Source organism: Zea mays, chromosome 10 (genome assembly GCF_902167145.1).
Source record: "Zea mays cultivar B73 chromosome 10, Zm-B73-REFERENCE-NAM-5.0, whole genome shotgun sequence".
Lineage (NCBI taxonomy): Eukaryota > Viridiplantae > Streptophyta > Magnoliopsida > Poales > Poaceae > Zea > Zea mays.
Window position 1 is genome coordinate 78938481 of NC_050105.1, and position 20146 is coordinate 78958626.

At 39.8% G+C, this 20146-nt stretch overlaps 1 protein-coding gene across 2 annotated transcripts; it reads right to left on the reverse strand.

Annotated features, from left to right (window-relative positions):
- Positions 1-14800: 14800 nt before the first annotated feature.
- On the reverse strand, positions 14801-19939 carry LOC100282280 (Putative MYB DNA-binding domain superfamily protein). Of its 2 annotated transcripts, none has more exons than XM_008663702.4 (2): positions 18822-19939; positions 14801-15164 (listed from the first exon to the last, which is right to left on the reverse strand). In XM_008663702.4, the coding sequence occupies exon 1, from the start codon at positions 19797-19799 to the stop codon at positions 18846-18848; it is 954 nt and encodes a 317-aa protein (XP_008661924.1). In that variant the 5' UTR covers positions 19800-19939; the 3' UTR covers positions 14801-15164; positions 18822-18845. The 2 variants fall into 2 exon arrangements, with proteins under 2 accessions (XP_008661924.1, XP_008661925.1); XM_008663703.4 differs by having other exon boundaries at positions 18827-19886.
- Positions 19940-20146: the final 207 nt, after the last annotated feature.

Sequence of the window (20146 nt, forward strand, 5' to 3'; positions counted from 1 at the left end):
CTTATTTTGGCCAATCAGCACTATGTTGCCTTGACTATAACATCATATTTGCAGCTGTTGCAAGCCACATAAGAGGAATAAAAAATGAATTTGCAATCCGCATGACTCTGAGCTCTACATAAAACTGAAACATAAAAAATCAAATAGATAACACTTGCTTTTATTCAGATCATCCATGTTTAAGTGCCCTCCTTGAGAAGCAACATATTGATCAAACTCTAGCATGTTCGGATATACTATCTCAACCGCTAGTGTATCTGCTGCTTTGATTTGGGATCCATGGTTTCTTGTTGCATTACCTTGGGATCTGCGTTTTCTGGCAGATTTGCCTTCAGACCCGTGGTTTGTGGTTGCTTTGCCTTGGTATCCACAGTTTCTGGTTGCTTTGCATCTTCAGGGAACAGATCATCTATCGTAATCACACAAAATTCAGAGTCATCCTCCTTTTCCTCGCTGTCGCATGGGACAGGTGCTAGTGCGGTACTCAATGCCTTCTTAGTCTCCGAACATACCCCAGCAAGTGGCCCTGATTGATTAATTGCAGCATGTAACACCCTAGGATCCACAAACACCCCGAGATGTTACCAGACTTCATCACCAACAGCCGAACACTAAGCAAAATAAAATTTGGCAGTGCCTCCTTTTTAATTATAAGCATCACAGAAGCAAAAGATATATATCAATACAAAATGAATCATACTAGTATGATATAATTCTCATCAAGGACAATTAACCACGACTGAACCAGTTTATGCCTACATCATACTCTAAAGTATCAACCTTAAAAGTCAATAACCCAAGCTAATTATTTGGTTCTTTAAGCAATGTGTGCAACGTGCCGCTACTTCCCACTCACCTTGATAAGCATCAAGCACCTGCATTGAGTAATGCAAGAGTGAGATGAAACATCTCAGCAAGCAAATTGTTTTGACAAGATATTTAAACCACAAGATGAATTAATCAACATTTTACAGGAATCACAATTAAAAACTGAAATCCTTGTAGATATAGAACTCAATAGTCCCAATATAACCAATACCATTTCATTTCCTCGAGCAACCACAATAGTTTGTATAACACTTCACTGCGTCAACAATATCTGCAAATATCACTTCAATGAATGCATGTGAATGCAATGCATATGTCCTCTGCCTTCATACCTCTGAGGGTATGAAGCCGCATCGTACCCCTCCTCGGGCAACGTACGATGCTAAGTTGTACCGGTACGGTCAGACCATAGGTCACGACAAAACTTTAGATGCAAATGAATCATGCAATGCATGTGGCATGCTGCATTTATCAATATACTTCACTTCCTTCACATACAATACAAACCTCAAATAATATTTCATCTTCCTTCAGATACAATACAAATCTCAAATAATACTTTACCTTCATTCATATACAATACAAACCTCAAATAATACTTCATCTTCCTTCGGATACGTGAATTGATCTCATGGGTCATACTCGAACCATAATCATCCTCAATATATGATTGAGCATCAATATAATACAATCAAGTATAGCATCATCATAGAGTTCAATTATGAAAGAATTCAATAATTCTGAATATTAGAGTGTAGGCGATAAAAATAACAAGTCAAAACGGTAGCAACCACCGCTACATTCACTTGCTTTCATCGAAGAAGAAGAATGTACTAGGCATGATCCGGAGTGTAACCACCTGCTAGCGGGCATAAAACATAGTACAAATATTTCACAAACATTTGCCAACAATCAACAAATCGCTCCTACACTTGAAACCAAGACCGGGTGGAAAGACTCCCACCCTGAACCACATGCCAAACAGCAGCAACGCTGTTTGTTAATTTTGTATCTTTAAAACTATAACAGTGATGATATCAAACAAATACTATAGAAGTATCTAAACAAAATACTCTACAGCTTCGGTATTCAATGGATAATTAAATTTTGTCATCTATAAGTTCTAAAATATCTGATAAGATAACTGACTGAATCTGTTTCAGACAGCAGCATAGTTAACTTCAAATGCGATATCTCCCAAACTACTCAACCAAAAATTATGAAATTCTGCTGGAAGTAAGAACTTTTATTCCTCTACAAAAGTTTTCATAGTTAGAAGAGCCAATTCGGCCATGTACTAGATGAACCCCACCAGTGAACAGACCCGCTCATTTTTGTCAGGCAAATAGAAACAGCCACAGTAAAACAAACATAACTGGAGTTTCAAAATTTATATGAATACACTCTTTATCAATCTGGAAAGCTTATGAAAGTATCTGCAACTTCTCTTACAAACCCAAAGTTTAATTCTGTTGATAAAGTTTCCTAAATCTTAAAAGAACAGATTCTGCACAGAATTATGAGACTGAAAAACTGCTATAATCAAACTGCAATAACTCTCTGATCTGATGTCCGATTGAGGTGTTCGTTGCGGCCACAGAAATATCTACAAATTATCTACGATTCATAGACAGACGTTTTATTTTTTTGAGGCCAATAAGACCACGAAAAACTGGCATGAACAGAAACTGTCGAATCTGCCACCCTGCAGGGACTAATTTCGAGATCAAAATTTAATCCCCCATCTAATCCAACCAAGTAAGGCTAATTGAAGGGCCCAAAACTCATCCAAAACAAGGGAAAGCATTCATAAAGTAAAGAAAAGAGAGAGGAAAGGAAATCCAACCAATTCTTGGAGAGGAACGACGACGATGGGCGACGGTATGCCCCCATCTCCCCTCTCTTCCTTCCCTTTTTCTTCCTCTCTTCTCTTGGGGCAAGGCACACAAGGGTGATGGCTGCTAAGGGTGGGAGGACGTGGCTTCTAGGGTTAGAGAAGTATAAATAGAAGAAAACTTCCACAATCCTAATATCTAATGGCTCAGATCAACCGGCACTCGAAAAGACTCATCCGGACTCCAAACAAGGCAAACTAGTGATTGATCGGAATCATCTTGATGAGATCTATACATCTACAGCCTCCAATCATCCATAGGACACACCATTTTTGGATTATAAATATGGTTTACTTTTTTAGGGCGTTACATTCTACCCCCTTAAAAGAATTCGTCCTCGAATTCTACCATTTCTACAAATCAAGACAATCACCAACGGTAAAACTCAGTCAAACTCCCTAAATAGACTCATATAATATACTAGTAGCATTGATGCCATCTTGAAAAAAAGTTTTCCTGAAACAACGTCTAACTCAGACTAATTTATCAAAGAAAACAATACACCTTGACAACAATCATAAAACAATATAAAATGAAACCCAAGGCATTGTCATAGGTGCAATCAACACTAGGATTTCCTATCATCAAATTTGGATGCAGCTCCCCAGTCTTTAAACAACACTTCACCAAGTACGTTAGAACACTAAGCACAACAATCATCGAATTCAACAACCTCGTTTGTTAATGCCATTAAGGCCAAACATCCATATATTGTCAATGTATGAAACACCTCACATACCGCTCTCAAGCACTATAAAACATGGTTGTTATTACATTAGAATCCAACTACTAGAGACCTCCAAACTATTCTATTGACATGAAGCAAATGGTGTTCATGTCATATAACGTCTTTTTCTCCTCTCAAAAGAGATAAAATTTGCAAGACTCATAAAGCAATGAAGGGATAACAACAAGAAAAACTAATGTACTTCTTGACACAGACTCATGCAAAAGCTTCTTAATTATTACTTTCAACACTAAAATAATAACACGATACTATGCTTAACATGAGTAATTGGACTTCAATAAGACAATCCACATAACCAAACTACCTTGATTAACCTCACATGCAACAAAACCTCCTATTACTGCACTTGAACAATTTGTACCTCGTGATATCACAGGATGCATTCAAAGTAGTAGACTTACATGATCTATCAAACCATCATTCATATGAAAAAAACTCAATCTGATGCAACAACCACATCATTATAGAGATAGATGACTAACAAACATAAGCAACTCCTAGTTAAGCATTGACTTCGTTTAAGATAAAGAGGTCCAAATAATGATTCAACAAGCATGCATAGAGAAACTGATCATAAAAAAATCAAATTACCATATATCGTCGGCGAATAAAAAATATAAAATGGGTTGTCAATATCGTGCACATGACTAGCATGCAGCAACTAAAAATTATACATAGCCTTTATGGCTATTGAAACAAACCATAGAAGGAAAACATGCACGCCTCTTCAACTATAATATAGACATAAAGTCCACTTGAAACCACCCTATTTATTGTTAAAAATAAGGTTGCACACAATAAGAAAACCTATCAGGTAAACATGGTTGGACTTATCTATCCACGTCATCTTACAAATTCACTTGAGTTCTACCAGTCTCAAGATTTCATAGACAATACAACATTGCCTTTGCTCTATAGAGACAAACCAATTGTATACTAAGATCAAGTTAGCAAGTAGCCACACTAGCCAAAAAGGGGTGAGGCACAAAGCATTGCATCCATGGAAATATTACATTGATAAGTTGGGTTGTAACCCAACTGTCAATCAAACTCAACAACACCATAAAACTACATTATATAGTGTTTTCACACCACACCAAGTCGGATTAGACCCACTATACACAAGCTCAATAAACAATCGGTCCTACAAGTACTAGAACCCAAAAATCCTTTTGAAAAAAACATCCATAGTCAAGCATATAGAAATATATGATAGTAATAGCTCAAATAATTCAAAACATTGCATCCAAAAAACATCATGACGATATGTATATAAAACAAGTACATTAGTAGCTTCACTTGCATAATAACTTCAATAACAACCACATCAAGAAACCAATATTAAATAATAGTAACATATCATATCAAGCATTAATTCGTTAACCACATACCCCATCAAACCATAAAGGAATTTGGAGTAAGGAAATTCTAGTCATCTATACATTAAAATACTAATATGAAAGATATACGAACCCATACCCTTCCTATATGTGCAAGTGTGTCAAATTTATCTTCATATTGCCCTAGAATCTAAAGCCTATGCTTTGATACCAACTGTAACACCCCAAGATCCACAAACACCCCGAGATGCTACCAGACTTCAGTACCAACAGTCGAACACTAAGCAAAATAACATTTGGCAGTGCCTCCTTTGTAATTATAAGCATCACAGAAGCAAAAGATATATATCAATACAAAATGAATCATACTAGTATGATATAATTCTCATCAAGGACAATTAACCACGAATGAACCAGTTTATGCCTACATCATACTCTAAAGTATGAACCTTAAAAGTCAATAACCCAAGCTAATTATTTGGTTCTTTAAGCAATGTGTGCAACGTGCCGCTACTTCCCACTCACCTTGATAAGCATCAAGCACCTGCATTGAGTAATGCAATAGTGAGATGAAATATCTCAGCAAGCAAATTGTTTTGACGAGATATTTAAACCACAAGATGAATTAATCAACATTTTACAGGAATCACAATTAAAAACTGAAATACTTGTAGATATAGAACTCAATAGTCCCAATATAACCAATACCATTTCATTTCCTCGAGCAACCACAATAGTTTGTATAACACTTCACTGCGTCAACAATATCTGCAAATATCACTTCAATGAATGCATGTGAATGCAATGCATATGTCCTCTGCCTTCATACCTCTGAGGGTATGAAGCCGCATCGTACCCCTCCTCGGGCAACGTACGATGCTAAGTTGTACCGGTACGGTCAGACCATAGGTCACGACAAAACTTTAGATGCAAATGAATCATGCAATGCATGTGGCATGCTGCATTTATCAATATACTTCACTTCCTTCACATACAATACAAACCTCAAATAATACTTCATCTTCCTTCAGATACAATACAAATCTCAAATAATACTTTACCTTCATTCAGATACAATACAAACCTCAAATAATACTTCATCTTCCTTCGGATACGTGAATTGATCTCATGGGTCATACTCGAACCATAATCATCCTCAATATATGATTGAGCATCAATATAATACAATCAAGTACAGCATCATCATAGAGTTCAATTATGAAAGAATTCAATAATTCTGAATATTAGAGTGTAGGCGATAAAAATATCAAGTCAAAACGATAGCAACCACCGCTACATTCACTTGATTTCATCGAAGAAGAAGAATGTACTAGGCATGATCCGGAGTGTAGCCACCTGCTAGCGGGCAAAAACTTAGTACAAATATTTCACAAACATTTGCCAACAATCAACAAATCGCTCCTACACTTGAAACCAAGACCGGGTGGAAAGACTCCCACCCTGAACCACATGCCAAACAGCAGCAGCGCTGTTTGTTAATTTTTTATATTTAAAATTATAACTGTGATGATATCAAACAAATACTCTAGAAGTATCTACACAAAATACTCTACAACTTCAGTATTCAATGGATAATTAAATTTTGTCATCTATAAGTTCTAAAACATCTGACAAGATAACTGACTGAATCTGTTTCAGACATCAGCATAATTAACTTCAAAATGCGATATCTCCAAAACTACTCAACCAAAAATTATGAAATTCTGTTGGAAGTAAGAAATTTTATCCATCTACAAAAGTTCCCATAGTTAGAAGAGCCAATTTGGCCATGTACTAGATGAACCCCACCAGTGAACAGACCCGCTCATTTTTGTGAGGCAAACAGAAACAGCCACAGTAAAACAAACATAACTGGAGTTTCAAAATTTATATGAATACACTCTTTATTAATCTGGAAAGCTTATGAAATTATCTGCAACTTCTCTTACAAACCCAAAGTTTAATTCTGTTGATAAAGTTTCCTAAATCTTAAGAGAACAGATTATGCATAGAGTTATGAGACTGAAAAACTGCTATAATCAAACTGCAATAACTCTCTGATCTGATGTCCGATTGAGGTGTTCTTTGCGTCCACAGAAAGATCTACAAATTATCTACGACTCATAGATAGACATTTCAATTTTTTTGAGGCCACTAAGACCACGAAAAACTGGCATGAACAGAAACTGTTGAATCTGCCACCCTGCACGGACTAATTTCGAGATCAAAATCTCATCCCCCATCTAATCCAACCAAGAAAGGCTAATTGCAGGGCCTAAAACTCATCCAAAACAAGGGAAAGCATTCATAAAGTGAAGAAAAGTGAGAGAGGAAAGGAAATCCAACCAATTCTTGGAGAGGAATGACGACGATGGGCGACGGTATGCCCCCATCTCCCCTCTCTTCCTTCCCTTTTTCTTCCTCTCTTCTCATGGGGCAAGGCACACAAGGGTGATGGCTGCTAAGGGTGGGAGGACGTGGCTTCTAGGGTTAGAGAGGTATAAATAGAAGAAAACTTCCACAATCCTAATATCTAATGGCTCAGATCAACCGGCACTCGAAAAGACTCATCCGGACTCCAAACAAGGTAAACTAGTGATTGATCGGAATCATCTTGATGAGATCTATACATCTACGGCCTCCAATCATCCATAGGTCACACCATTTTTGGATTATAAATATGGTTTACTTTTTTAGGGCGTTACACAGCAACTCCTGAAACATCATGAACTGCACTAGCATTTAGAGGTTCTAGGTGCTAGGAGCCCCAAGGTTGTGTTCCATGCAGTTTCCTGTCTTGATTTCTTACTTTCGTAAGCAATGGATTTAAATTTCGCATACTAGATCTATTTACATACAATTTCGCATGCTAGATCTATTGATTCTCTCATTATTACTCGGGCATGTACTCCTCAGGTCTTGACGATTAGTAATGTTTTCATTTCTTTGAGTGTAGACAAGGACATTAGTAGATTCAACTAATGGTCCTACTTTGCGATCAAGGACTGAAAGGGATATTGTTGATGATAACCATGAGGATAGTACTTCTGAAAATAGTTATGAAGAATCTGAAAATCCCATCAATGATGAAGGTAAAAATCAAACAAACTTTAAATTTATTGTAGCAATTTTGAAAATAGTTATCAAGAAAGGTTTTCATCTATTTTATCTCCTGTAATAAGCAGAGCAACCTATTGGGCATCAAAATATAAGGAAAGGAAGGGGCCCAACCTTGAAGAAGAACATATATTCAAGTAGTGGTGGGCCTAAAATCTGCATTACCCTTAATGAATATGGACAACTAGTTGGTAGGAACAGCAAAGAGTTTGGTAATTTGATAGGAACTTTGGTGAGGAAAAATATCCCGGTTTCTTGTGAGGATTGGAGACTAGTTGATTCTAAAAAGAAGTTTGAGTTATGGACAAAAGTGAAGGTAATCTGATTTAGTGAGATAATTTGGCTTAGCCTATTGTGAGTAGATTTGGTAACCAACTACATTTTTGTTGAAATAGGAATACTATGAAGTGGATGAATCCGGTATAGATTATGTTATAACATCTGCAGCAAAAAAGTGGAGAGAGTATAAGGCTGACCTAAAGAACAAATATTTTAATGAAACATTGAGTTTTGAAGAGCTTATTGCTAAAAGGGATGAAAGGGTGAAAGAATATGATTGGGAGTGATTGATAACTTATTGGATGTCTCTAGAAGCCGAGGTACATGCTGATTTGTTTTGAATTGCTTTTTTGAGATATAAACCTTCATTAAATTATTGTATGAATGAATTTGTATTATTGTTTTGATAGATTCATATTTATGTTGTAAGTTCGTACAAACAGAGGTAAAGATAACCGTTCAAAGCTGACTATGTCGCATGCAGCTGGCAGCAAGAGTTATGCTCGTGTGGGGCATAAACCGGTAAAAAAATTATAATCACTAGTTTGTATAATCATTAGTTTAATTTATGAAAAATCTAGTCAATTACTGGACCAAATCATTTTTTCTTGTAGGCCGAGCAACAAGGACGCCCTGCGAGAAGAGATGAAATATATGTTAGAACACACACGCGTAAGAACAAAGAAGGGGATATTGTGCCTCTATCTGGAGCAGAAATATTTAATGTGAGTACACACATATTTTTGATTTATGTAATAATTAAAATATAAGTGAACAAAAGATAATATATGTGTGGTCCTCTTAAGAATCAATTTGAAGAAGTTGTTGCTGAGAACCCAGAACTGAAGGACAGAAGTATTGAAGATGGTGATTTATATGCACATGTTTTTGGAGAGAAAGAACCAAGAGGTTGTATTCGTGGTTTAGGCTTAGGACCAACTCCACAAGATGTAGGCACCCCTGGAACTCAAATGAAAATATCAACAAAGCTTCAAATGGCATTGCAAGCTCGCAGTCAGTCTGAGCAAGATGTTAGAGCCTTAAGACAGGATATGAATCAAATGAAAGAAAAAATGGATCAAATTTATCAAATGATGGTAGCAGCTCAAGGGGTGCAACATATAGAAAGTCCATCACAACATGGGTCTAATTCTCGACAGGTGATATAATATTGCATATGTTTAGCCAGTGTAGCATATATCGAGCAGTTCGCCGTCTATCCTGTTAATTAGGTTTGTTTCCTTTATCTCACTAACACTTTTTCCCTTTTTATTTTTCTTTAGAACTCAAGGGTGCATCGGTCAGATGAGGTGGCACATGATTACAGTGGTAATGACCATTCACAAAATATGGTTGAAGATGACTTGCAGCTTACTAGGCGAGTTGCAAGCACTATGGGCCGTCCAAGGAATCGTGAAGATGTTAATACTATTGAAGAGCAAAGTCGCAGGTGAGACATTGCAACAATGGTACCTCAAAGAAATCATGGATCACCTCAAAATACAGATGATAATCATGTAATTTCTCATCTATCACTTCATATTTATGTTTCATTATTCGAACTTTGTAATCTTACTTCGCATATTTTATTAGGTTGGTAAAGAAGTCATATTATATTCTATGATGAGATCAGAAGTTCTTATTGCAATAGCAAATATTATCTCAACCGACCCAACCACTAAGGTTGGAGATGTTCCTCTTGGAAGGGAGTTTACACAGGTTTTTGTGACTCGTGTGCTAAAAAGGGAAAGTACTCTACCACGACCATACTTAGGTGTAGAGAGTATGGGGGATGCTCTTTTTATGCCCGTTGCATGGCCAACGAACAAGGTAAACTACAACCTTGTATTTTATTTATGTAATTAATAGAACACGCTTCTAAGGTTCTGTATTTTTAGATGAGTCGTAACAAAAAAATAAACATTGACCCAAGGTTCTACAACAACAGCAGGTAAATATTTTCTTCATATATAGTTGTGTATAAGTGTAGAGATGGATTAAAAACAGAGTGAATGGTACTATTTCATAACTGTGCATCTGAATCATTCTCTGATTTTGTAGACAATTCTTGTCTCTAATATGTAATTGTGTTTGTAATGGATCATTCTATGTATTCTATGAATTATGAAACATGTGATTGTTGTTGCTGTGTGAAACTAAGCTTCTCAAACTGAATTGTGACTTGGCGGTGCAAATATAATTCAGCATAACTGGCAGTTGCTGCTATAGTGCAATCCAGCTTTGAGCAGCTCAGTCACAATCCAGCTTTTATCACCGAAACTAATTAATTCAGCTTTTATTTGCACCGCCTCATACTATTGCACTATAGCAGCAGCCAAACTTGCTTTTAGGTGATATAGTTTCATTTTTTGTTTTACTGTTGCATGCCTTTGCCCGTTTGCCGTGAGACTGTGCAACATGGCCACATGGGGATGTGGTTTACAGTTTACTATTGCTATAGTGCTATGTACATTAATTATTTCATTCTTGCCCTGTTTTCATTTTTTTGGAGCATGTTTTCATGTTCTATTTCTTTGTAATCATGTGCATTCAGTACATAAATATATGTATTAATAAACCTTTATTGCACTTTCAGTTTGTATTTTCTGTTGGGAGTTTATGGACCTGCTGATACAGTAATTGACATATTATCAAAATATATTGTAGGAAGAGGAGCTGGAAGCAAGGATCAGATTGCTTGAAGTGTGAAAAAATGATTACTCGCATGCATGCTAGTTGTTGGCGTAACACCGAGCCGATGGAGAGAATTTAGTTTGCTAGATGAATCTTTATACTTTTGCATGTAATAGAACTGAAAGATCACTTCAAAATTTAGGAAACATGTATGCTATTATTTTTATATGTTCATCACAGAAAGCGTGTTCTAAACAAATATATGTTGGAATCCAAAGTCAAAGATTGATCTTCTTTTAGTAATCAAATTTCATATATTCTAAGCTACATATTATTCAAGTTGTCCTACAATGTGCATCATAATCAGTTTATTATTTGTTTCATTAGCATATATTTGTATGCATGTATTCTTTTTTTAACTGCACATAGGAAATAACATCAGACAATCTGTCGGCATATAGACTTTTAGCGACACACAAGGCGTCGACACAAAAATATGTTGGCAAAAGTCTGTCCGACAGCAAAGATATGTCTGTCGGCAAAAACATAAACATTACTGATAGATAGTATGTCGGTAGATCTATGTCTGCCGGTAAATCTTTTTGCTGACAGGACTTTCGCCGACACACATTGTCTGTCGCTAAAACTCTTTACCGACAGACTTTGCGACGCTATTTAGGTATTTTACCATCAGACAGTCCGTAGGCAATATTGTGTCATGGTGTAGTGCATGTTGAAACACCCAAAGTTCAGTACATGACAGCCATGCTGGTGAGCCTCTTAGTCTCATAGCAAATCACACACACAACATCGTTGCTTAGCCCCAAAAGAGTTCATCCATGCATCCCCAGATCCGATACCCTTGCATATGAGCTGACCAAAGGATTCCCGAGTGTATCTTGGCAGCAACACATGCAGCTTCTTCCATTCCTTGTATAATTAAACTACGTACCTAAGATTTCTCTACACTAGATACTTTAACAACAGTTCTAGCAAGTTCTCTTCAAGAATATAAAACACATATAGTAAAAGAATTGATGTCCGACGATCGATCACTCTAGAATTTTCGCTCATATATCAAGTAACTATAAGCAACCATGCATGTCTGACAAGCTTGAGACGTCCGGTTAGAAGAAGAATGCCGCCGCGTATCCGCCTGACAAGCTTGAGACGACACGGATCAAAAGACGTCCGGTCCTGGGGACAATAATGACAAGTTAGAAACTTTGTAGATGATTGATGGCAAGAATCGAAAGGCATGGATCAGCATGTTAGATTTGAGATTTAAATTTAGAAACTTCTATATTTAATGAACCAACATGTAGTACATATGTCGTCTATGTAAAAATCTAAAATCGAACATACAGACAGAAATAGATCATACAATAAACTGTCCGTTTCATCGTCTACAAACTAATTAATGCTTTGCATGTGGTTAAGATCAATCATGAATGTTGTTTGATATAAATTTCTAACTATATAGAGATATCTGGCAAAAAAATAGTTAAAGCAGTCGTCAGTTCCAATAATTCATTTTTGAACTAGAAAACGTCGTATATATATGAAAAAGCGGAGGGAGTATAATTATTCTGTTTCCATTTTTGAGGTAACAACGACTCGATTATATACTGTCCTTTATTATTCCTCTGAAAGCATCTTGATTCTCCTTGACCTCTTCTCTAGATTATTCTTCGCCCATTTGGTTTTCGCTTGTTCCTGATTCGTCTCGGAGATAATCCGGATGCTGCGCAGTAGTTGCGGGCCATAAGTTACTTGAGCCCATCAACTAATTGGGCTTAGTACAGGGCCTCACTACATCAATTGAGCTATTTTGAGCTTTGCTTTTACAGATAAGCCCAAAGGTAGAGTCGGGCCCGAATCGTCTGATAGATGTGTGCGTGCGTGAGAGGGATGGACTAATGGAGACACAGTAAGAGACGAGTCCGAGCATCTCAGTTCCAGTGGTCAGTGGATGAGGCCAGGGTCAATTTGGAACGGAAACGGTCCCACACGAGTGTCACGTCCAAAATGCAGTCACCATGGTCTCTCGAGTTTATCTGAAGAAACTAGTGCGTGAGTTGATTGGTAGTACAAGTAGGGATGCAATGCAAGTGGGCTTGTGCTCTGCACCAGGTTGTTATCCAGCAGCCTACAAGGCACAGATGTTGATCTCTGTTTAATCTTTACAAATTTAGTGATATAAATCTTGGATAAAAATTTCTGTTGCATACACAATCGGTATCAGGCCATCCCAGGATTGGTGGTTCTCTATGCTAAAGCACGACAGACGCACCAAACCAACATAAAATTATTTAGCCTTGTAACAACAAAATGCTTGAGCTAATCTTTGCACATTTCTCTTCTTCTTTTGCAGGACCACAAGGATACCGGTGTGCTCACCAACCAGATTTGTGAACACCATACAAAATTTATCACATGATCATAAGGATGCTATAAAAACAACTGTCCTTGGAAGAGGGTGAAGGTCCAGGAGTTCACGTCCTTGGTGCTGTCCACACAGTACCTGTCAAGCTTGGGGAACTGCCTCTTGCAGTATGTCCGTGACAGATTCCGCTCCCTGGCTGCAAATTATATCCACATTGTCCTGATATGTTATAGTTTGAAAGCTGTCTCCACGTTGTGCGGATTCTGCAAATTATCAGTAAATTCTTTAGTGTTATAGCTTGGACCTTTTTCGGGTACTTGATGAAATGATAGTTAAGAATTAGCTCTGAAGAATTTTGATACAAGTCCAGCCATAAATTCTACAATATATTGGGAGGCGCTCGAACACAAGTTCTCTGCCTCAGACGCTGGGCGCGAGCTGTATGTGATGGACGAGTACCATGACTTTATAATGGTTGATGGTAGTTATGTCGTGGAATAGGCTGATGGGTTCCAACTTATTGTAAGGGAACTCGAATAACATGGACATGTCTTGCCTGATAAGTTTGTAGCGGGTGGCATAATTGCCAAGTTGTCTTCATCAAGGAGGAACTTAGCTACAACTCTGATTTCCGTTGAGGATTTGTCGACTAATCTTGATGTGGAAAAGAAGGCGTGGGCAAAAGATGGTCCAAAAGCACCCGAAGGGTAGTCTAGCGCCAACATGATGCAACATGCTGGAAAGAAGAACTATAAGCCCAATCAGAATACTCAATTCAAAAGGAAGAAGAAGATGAACATGGATGAGGTTGTGTACTTTGCTTCCGGTGAGAATGGGCATTTGGTCAAGAAGTGCAAGAACCACAAGAATCGGTCAGGACATAGAAGAAGGATCCTTCCACGGATGATGGATGGGAGAAAGACCATAGAGTAAGGCTTGCCCCCACAACGGCAGGGGTCAAGATGTTGTGAAGTTTAATCGTTGAGCAAGTTAGTGAAAGTATCAAAGTTCGAACTCCTGCGATCTATATTGAAACAAAAAGTGAGAGGCTGAGATGACAAATAAATTAGAGAGTGAGATCCCCTCTGTTTATAGGGTGGATTCATTTACAGTAGCGAAGCTAGCAAAAATTTTATCGGGGTCATCAGTATTTTCTACTAGATCTTCACTATAGAACTATTGTTATTAACACCATTTTCCATTAGATATTCAGAAATTTACCGGGGTCAGCTACCATTTTCCATTAGATATTCAGAAATTTACCGGGGTCAGCTGACCCCAAAAAAGGGCTGGCTCCGTCCCTGTTTATTTACCAAGCCAGTCGATAGGAGATGACAAATAATATTTATAGGGTGTATTCATTCTCTAACGAACTAGTCAGTACCGACCCGTGATCGGAGTACTGACCAAATTGATCGATCGACGGACTCACCGATCGATTGGCCGAATTAACCAAGCCAGTCGATACCAACCACCTACGCCACCATGTTAACAGGCAGTACCGACCGCTATTGAACTGATTCCTGTAGAAGTCAAATATGATTCCTCTGAGATGGCCTAAGCGCGCAGACCATAAAAAAAAACGCTGCTTGGTTTCCCACTCTCAAACGAGGAATTCGAAGCAGTACACAAAAACATTTAACCGACTAGCAATAGGACCCCTACAAAAGATTGCAATGAAAACATGCTTTAGTTTGAAACAAGAACAGGTTCTTCCTGTCTCATGCCATGTGTCCAGTAGTAAGTCAAAGTTTCTCCTATATCAAGGGATACCCTGTCTCTAGTTCAATAGGAAAATTACATGATCTGTTCTATAGCTCCGGCCCTCTCCGTAGTGTAGTTAATCCTCTGCCGTTTCCATGGTTCACTGGAGCTAGCCATGTAAAGTTCTTCCTCGCTAGCCAAACCAGTGCAGCGCATGTCATTCAGTCCGGCACCTGAAAGGTGTCGCAGGATAAGTTCACTGTGTAAAGAACTAATGATCACGACGAACTCATGATACAGAACAGAGGTTACACAACGGAGACCAGACATGTAGATTTAGCTACTTTACATTCAGAATATAATATTATGTACAGTATAATGCATATATTGATATTGAATCATCAGAAGATCTGGTGTGCTTCTCAATTTGCCTCACCGATGTACAGCAGAAATTACTTTCCAGGGTTTTTTTTTGGCGTGACCGTTCAGCAGCTCAAAGCCGATTGCAAACTCAAGAGGGGAAAAAGCTGGCAGTTGGCAATATACGCAGCACATTAGCAGTTCATATCTGTAGCTCTTTCTCTTTACTGCACATAGTAGCAGTTCACATCGGTAGCCCTTACTCCTTTATAGTTCTTGTTCTTGCATGATCTAATGATATCTAGTTATTTTCCTTTATAAACATGTGATTGCTTGAAATAGGAAGTGCAGGCCACACTATGTTCTGCAAATCGGTTCTATCCCTGACCCAGACTACAATAGCTACAGTAGTCCAAGAAAGATACACCTTTCACCTGCCAGACGGGCAGAGTAATTTTACTACACAATCCTACTTACAGTGATGTTTTCAAAATGTGGACCAAGAAAATGGTGGTGATACAACAAATTCACCAATTGTACCCCGTTTGGATGATGTAGATATTGGAGCACAAAATTAGGAATTGAAATCAGCTTTCCAAAATTCTGTTGTTTGGTTGCGCATAGAATTGAGATTTGGAATCAGAGACCCAAGGAATTGGACTATAACTAGAAACTCAGCTTTCCAATCCAGAGCATCACCCCTCGGTATTGCGTGGAATTAGACCGCATAATTCCAAACTCCAATTCAGTGACAACCAAACAATAGAATTGGAATTACATCTCATTTCAATACCATGGTTGATTTGGTATTGAACCCAGTTCAATTCCTTGCCCTCCAATATCGGCATCCAAATAGACAAACGCTGTTCTGCAACATATTCAGATTAACTGCCCCGTTGGTTTCAGCAAGCAGCCTATGTAGTAGATAAGCTATTTCTTTGTATGTAGCTTCTAATCATGAAGGACTTTTTGTGGGGGCAATATACCATGAGCAGGAACCGATATTGAAACAAAGCAAAATGCAGGCATATTGACTATATTGGTTAACTATCTTGACATAAACCTCGCTGGCTATCTTGGTAAGGTTAACAAGTGCCATACTCGCAGATCAGTGAAATGCAAACCGAGAATCATTATGGTGTATGGAACACCAATCTAAAATATCTTTAGAAAGTCCAGTATATCTTAAATCTTTTAAGCCAAGATAACATCTCATCTCAATGAATTGTATCCATATTATTTCTATCGATGGGCTATCCATCTGGTAAATTCACTGAAATTGCACCATGTCAAAGTCCACAAATGAATGACGGACACTCCTAGAATATATGTAACAAATTCAAATTCTTAAAAGAAATAAAAGTTGAACATTTGGCAAATCACACAACACCATTCTGAGGCTTTAGAGTTTAAACTTCTAATAGCAGGCTGTGATATCCTGACACCGGAGGATTGTGATATCCTACTAACCCAAGGCTTAATAAAATTGATAGAATACATATACCAACAAGGTGCGTCTTCTTTTTCGGAAGCCTATCTCGAAAGAATAACTAGGTTAAGCGTGTTCGGCCTAGAGCAATCTTGAGATGTGTAACCGACCGAGAAGACTTCTCGGGTGCGCATGAGTGAGGACAAAATGTGCACCAAAGACTCGAGTTGGTCCGTGAGGATGATCTATGATGCTATATGGCTGTAAGGGGTAAGTACCGCTGGCTAGGGAGTGGACAGAGTGCTACACAGGGCTAGGCAGCCACCTAAGGGTCAACTCTTAAATTTTACCTAAGTTCCTAATGAAACAAGACATTGATATATCATTGCATCATTTTTCATGACTTGAGAAAAGTTAACAACTATCATGATCATCAATTTATTTATTATGTACTTAAGCACATACTCTTTCCCATTAATCTGACCAACATCAACTAATAGCATGATACCAATTACCAAACTTGCATTGATGTATCCAATGTTGGATGTGACCACGATGATGAGACAAAAGATAATTAGGGACACAAAATGTTTGTGTAGGAAGTTCATGTTGGTAGCAAAAATGTCAAGAAGCTAACAATAGTAGTAACATTGATGTCATTAGGTTGATGCTTTGATGTTAAGGGTCTGTTTGGATCCATTAGCACTAAAATTAGCTAGCTAATAGCTAATAGCTGCTATTTTTTAGCTAGCTGATTTTTAGGAGTCCGTTTGGATCCACCTGCGGATAGATGGTTGGATAATGAGTTGAAGGTGCATATGAACTATTAACACCTATTAGCAACCCCAAACCAGCTAATGGAACTAGTAGTTAGCAGGCCCCTAGCTAATAATTAGCAGGTCTATTTGGATCCACAAATACTAATTTTAGCTGCTAATTTTTAGTGTTAATGTCAAAACAGGCCCTAACTTGTAGTGGTTTATGGACTAAAATCCCCTTTTTTTTGACAAACGGGGACCTAGATTTGAATTTGGCACAGGGATCATAAAAAGTTCGGGACAGCCCTTAACCTGGTTATGGGGTATGGAACACCAATCTAAAATATCTTTGTAACGTCCACTAGATCTTTAATTTTTTAAGCCAATATAATATCTCATCCTAATTGTTAGGACGAGGGCCGAGCTGGACCTCAATCGCTCTCGATATTCATCAACTGCTAACCACAAGTTAGCACCCGAAGACATAGGAGAGGGTGCCCTCGGCATAGGGGACCTCGAAGGTAGCACCCGGAGACAGTGCGAACACCGGAGGACAACGGGGGTTGCACCAGCATAAGACGAAGGCCGCTGGCCCCGACGGCGAGGGCCCAAAGACTTCGCTGTTGATAGAGACATCCGATCTGAGCAGACCCCCAAGGAGGCGCAAAGCCCAACAAACCCCCTTCGCTGCTAGGCCCGGACACGTCCCAGGCCACCATCCAATACCTCACCGCAATGGGAGCGGGGGCCCAACGACGAATACCCCCAGAACGGAGGTGACCAGGACTCAAAATGGGGGCCGAGCACGAGGGGGCTAAGGCAAGCTGGGTCCCCATCCCCGGCTGGGCCAGATGGGCCCGCTTGTCAGTCTCCTACATGGGTGCAAAGCACGGTGTCATTGGGAAGGTGTCACTATTCTGTAATTACCCCGTTGTACAATGTATTCTGGGAATGTAGTAGGTAACCGGACACAACACCAATGAATTGCATCCATACTGTTTCTATCAATAGGCTAAATTCAGTGAAATTGCACCATGTCAATGTCCAAAAATGCATGCCTATAATACGCTATGCTGCAACAAATTTCAACTGCTTTGTTTCAATGAAATAAAATCGGAGGAAACAGTACAATTCTGATGTTTCAGACTTCTAATAGCCTAAGCAGCCACCTAAGGGTGAACTCTTAAATTTCACCTAAGTTCCTAATGAAACACGACATTGATACATCATTGCAGCATTGTTCATAACTGGAAAAGTTAACAACTATCGAGATCAACAATTAGCAACATATGGCTCCACTGATGTGTCAGAATGAAGAGAAGAAAAGGCTGCAGGAATCTTACCCTACCAAAATTATCAGGTTTCGCCTATGATGCTGCTTCCGATGCCGTCTTGGTGCTCCTGAAGTCTCGCTTGAGCTCGGTGATCCTCTTCATGCACACGGCCTTTGTCTTCCCGGGTACAGAGGCCGCCACCTTCTCCCACCTCATTGCAGTGTCCTTCGGGAACTCCTTAAGAGCGTTCAGCAAGGCCCGGTCATCCCCGGCGCTCCAAGCGGCGTCCGCACTCTCGGCGCCTCCCGCATCGTCCGCAGTGACAGCAGCCTCGGCCCTCGGATCGAGCGGCTTCCGCTTGCGTAGGAACTGCTCGAACGAGCTTCCTCCCGCCGCGGGAGCGCCCGACTTTGCCGCCCGGATGACATTCTCCGGCGTGCGGCGGCCGCCAAACACCGCGGCGATCTTCTCCCAGCGCTGGGGCTCACCCGCCGGGTGCTTCACCATCTGCCGCCGGAGCAGCTCCAGCTCTTGGTCAGTCCACTCGCCGGCGTCCTCCTCCCTCTCGCCGCCGTCCACCACGGCTCCATCCGCAGTTGTCGCCTTCTGCAACGGATGCAGTGATGCGGCCGATTGGACGGGGGGAGTGCCCGGATCTGAGGGTTTTGTGGGCGTCGGGACTGGGTTCTGGCGACGGCCGCGGCGGGGGGCGGGCGTGGGTTCCGGTGTGGGTTCTGGGGCCGGTTCTGGAGCCGGAACGACGCGGCCTCGGCCGACGGAGATGTCGCCGCCAGTGGCCGACAAGGGCGCGAAGGGGGCGAGGAGCAGGGACGAAGCGATCCATATGAGGAGGGAGGAGAGGATCTGGTAGGTCGGGAGGAGGTAGAACGCGGCGGCGAGAAGTGCGACGGCCGCGGCGGCGCAAGATGCGGCGTGGCGGAGGGAGAGGGGTGCTTTGGCGGTGGAGGAGGAGAACGAAGTGGAGTTGGCGCCGGAATGGACGACGCGAGCGCGGGACTGGGAGTCCCAGGGGTCGATGAACTCCATGGTCACCGGCGCGCGGGATTGGGGCTCGTCGGAGTCGCTAGGTGACACGAAATACAGGGTCAGTGGTTAATGGTCCTCCCTTGCATTTTTGCAATCGGCAAATGTTGTCGGTTTATTATTATGTCACATGTGTCTATGATTCTTTGATTTGTGAGATTGTCTGTATCTATAATTTATAGGTTCAATCATAAAGTAGCAAAGCACATTGTATACTATACGCTACTATGATTTTATTTATAAGTATAGAGTATAAAACATAGGTATATGTGTTTAGTTGGTTGGATGAGTAGAATGTAAGTTTAGAGCAAGCATTGGTAATTTGGATCTCTTTTATACATAATTTTTAG

Coding starts and splice junctions, on each gene's coding strand:
- LOC100282280 (XM_008663702.4), bottom strand. CDS start 19,799: ATGGAGTTCATCGACCCCTGGGACTCCCAGTCCCGCGCTCGCGTCGTC.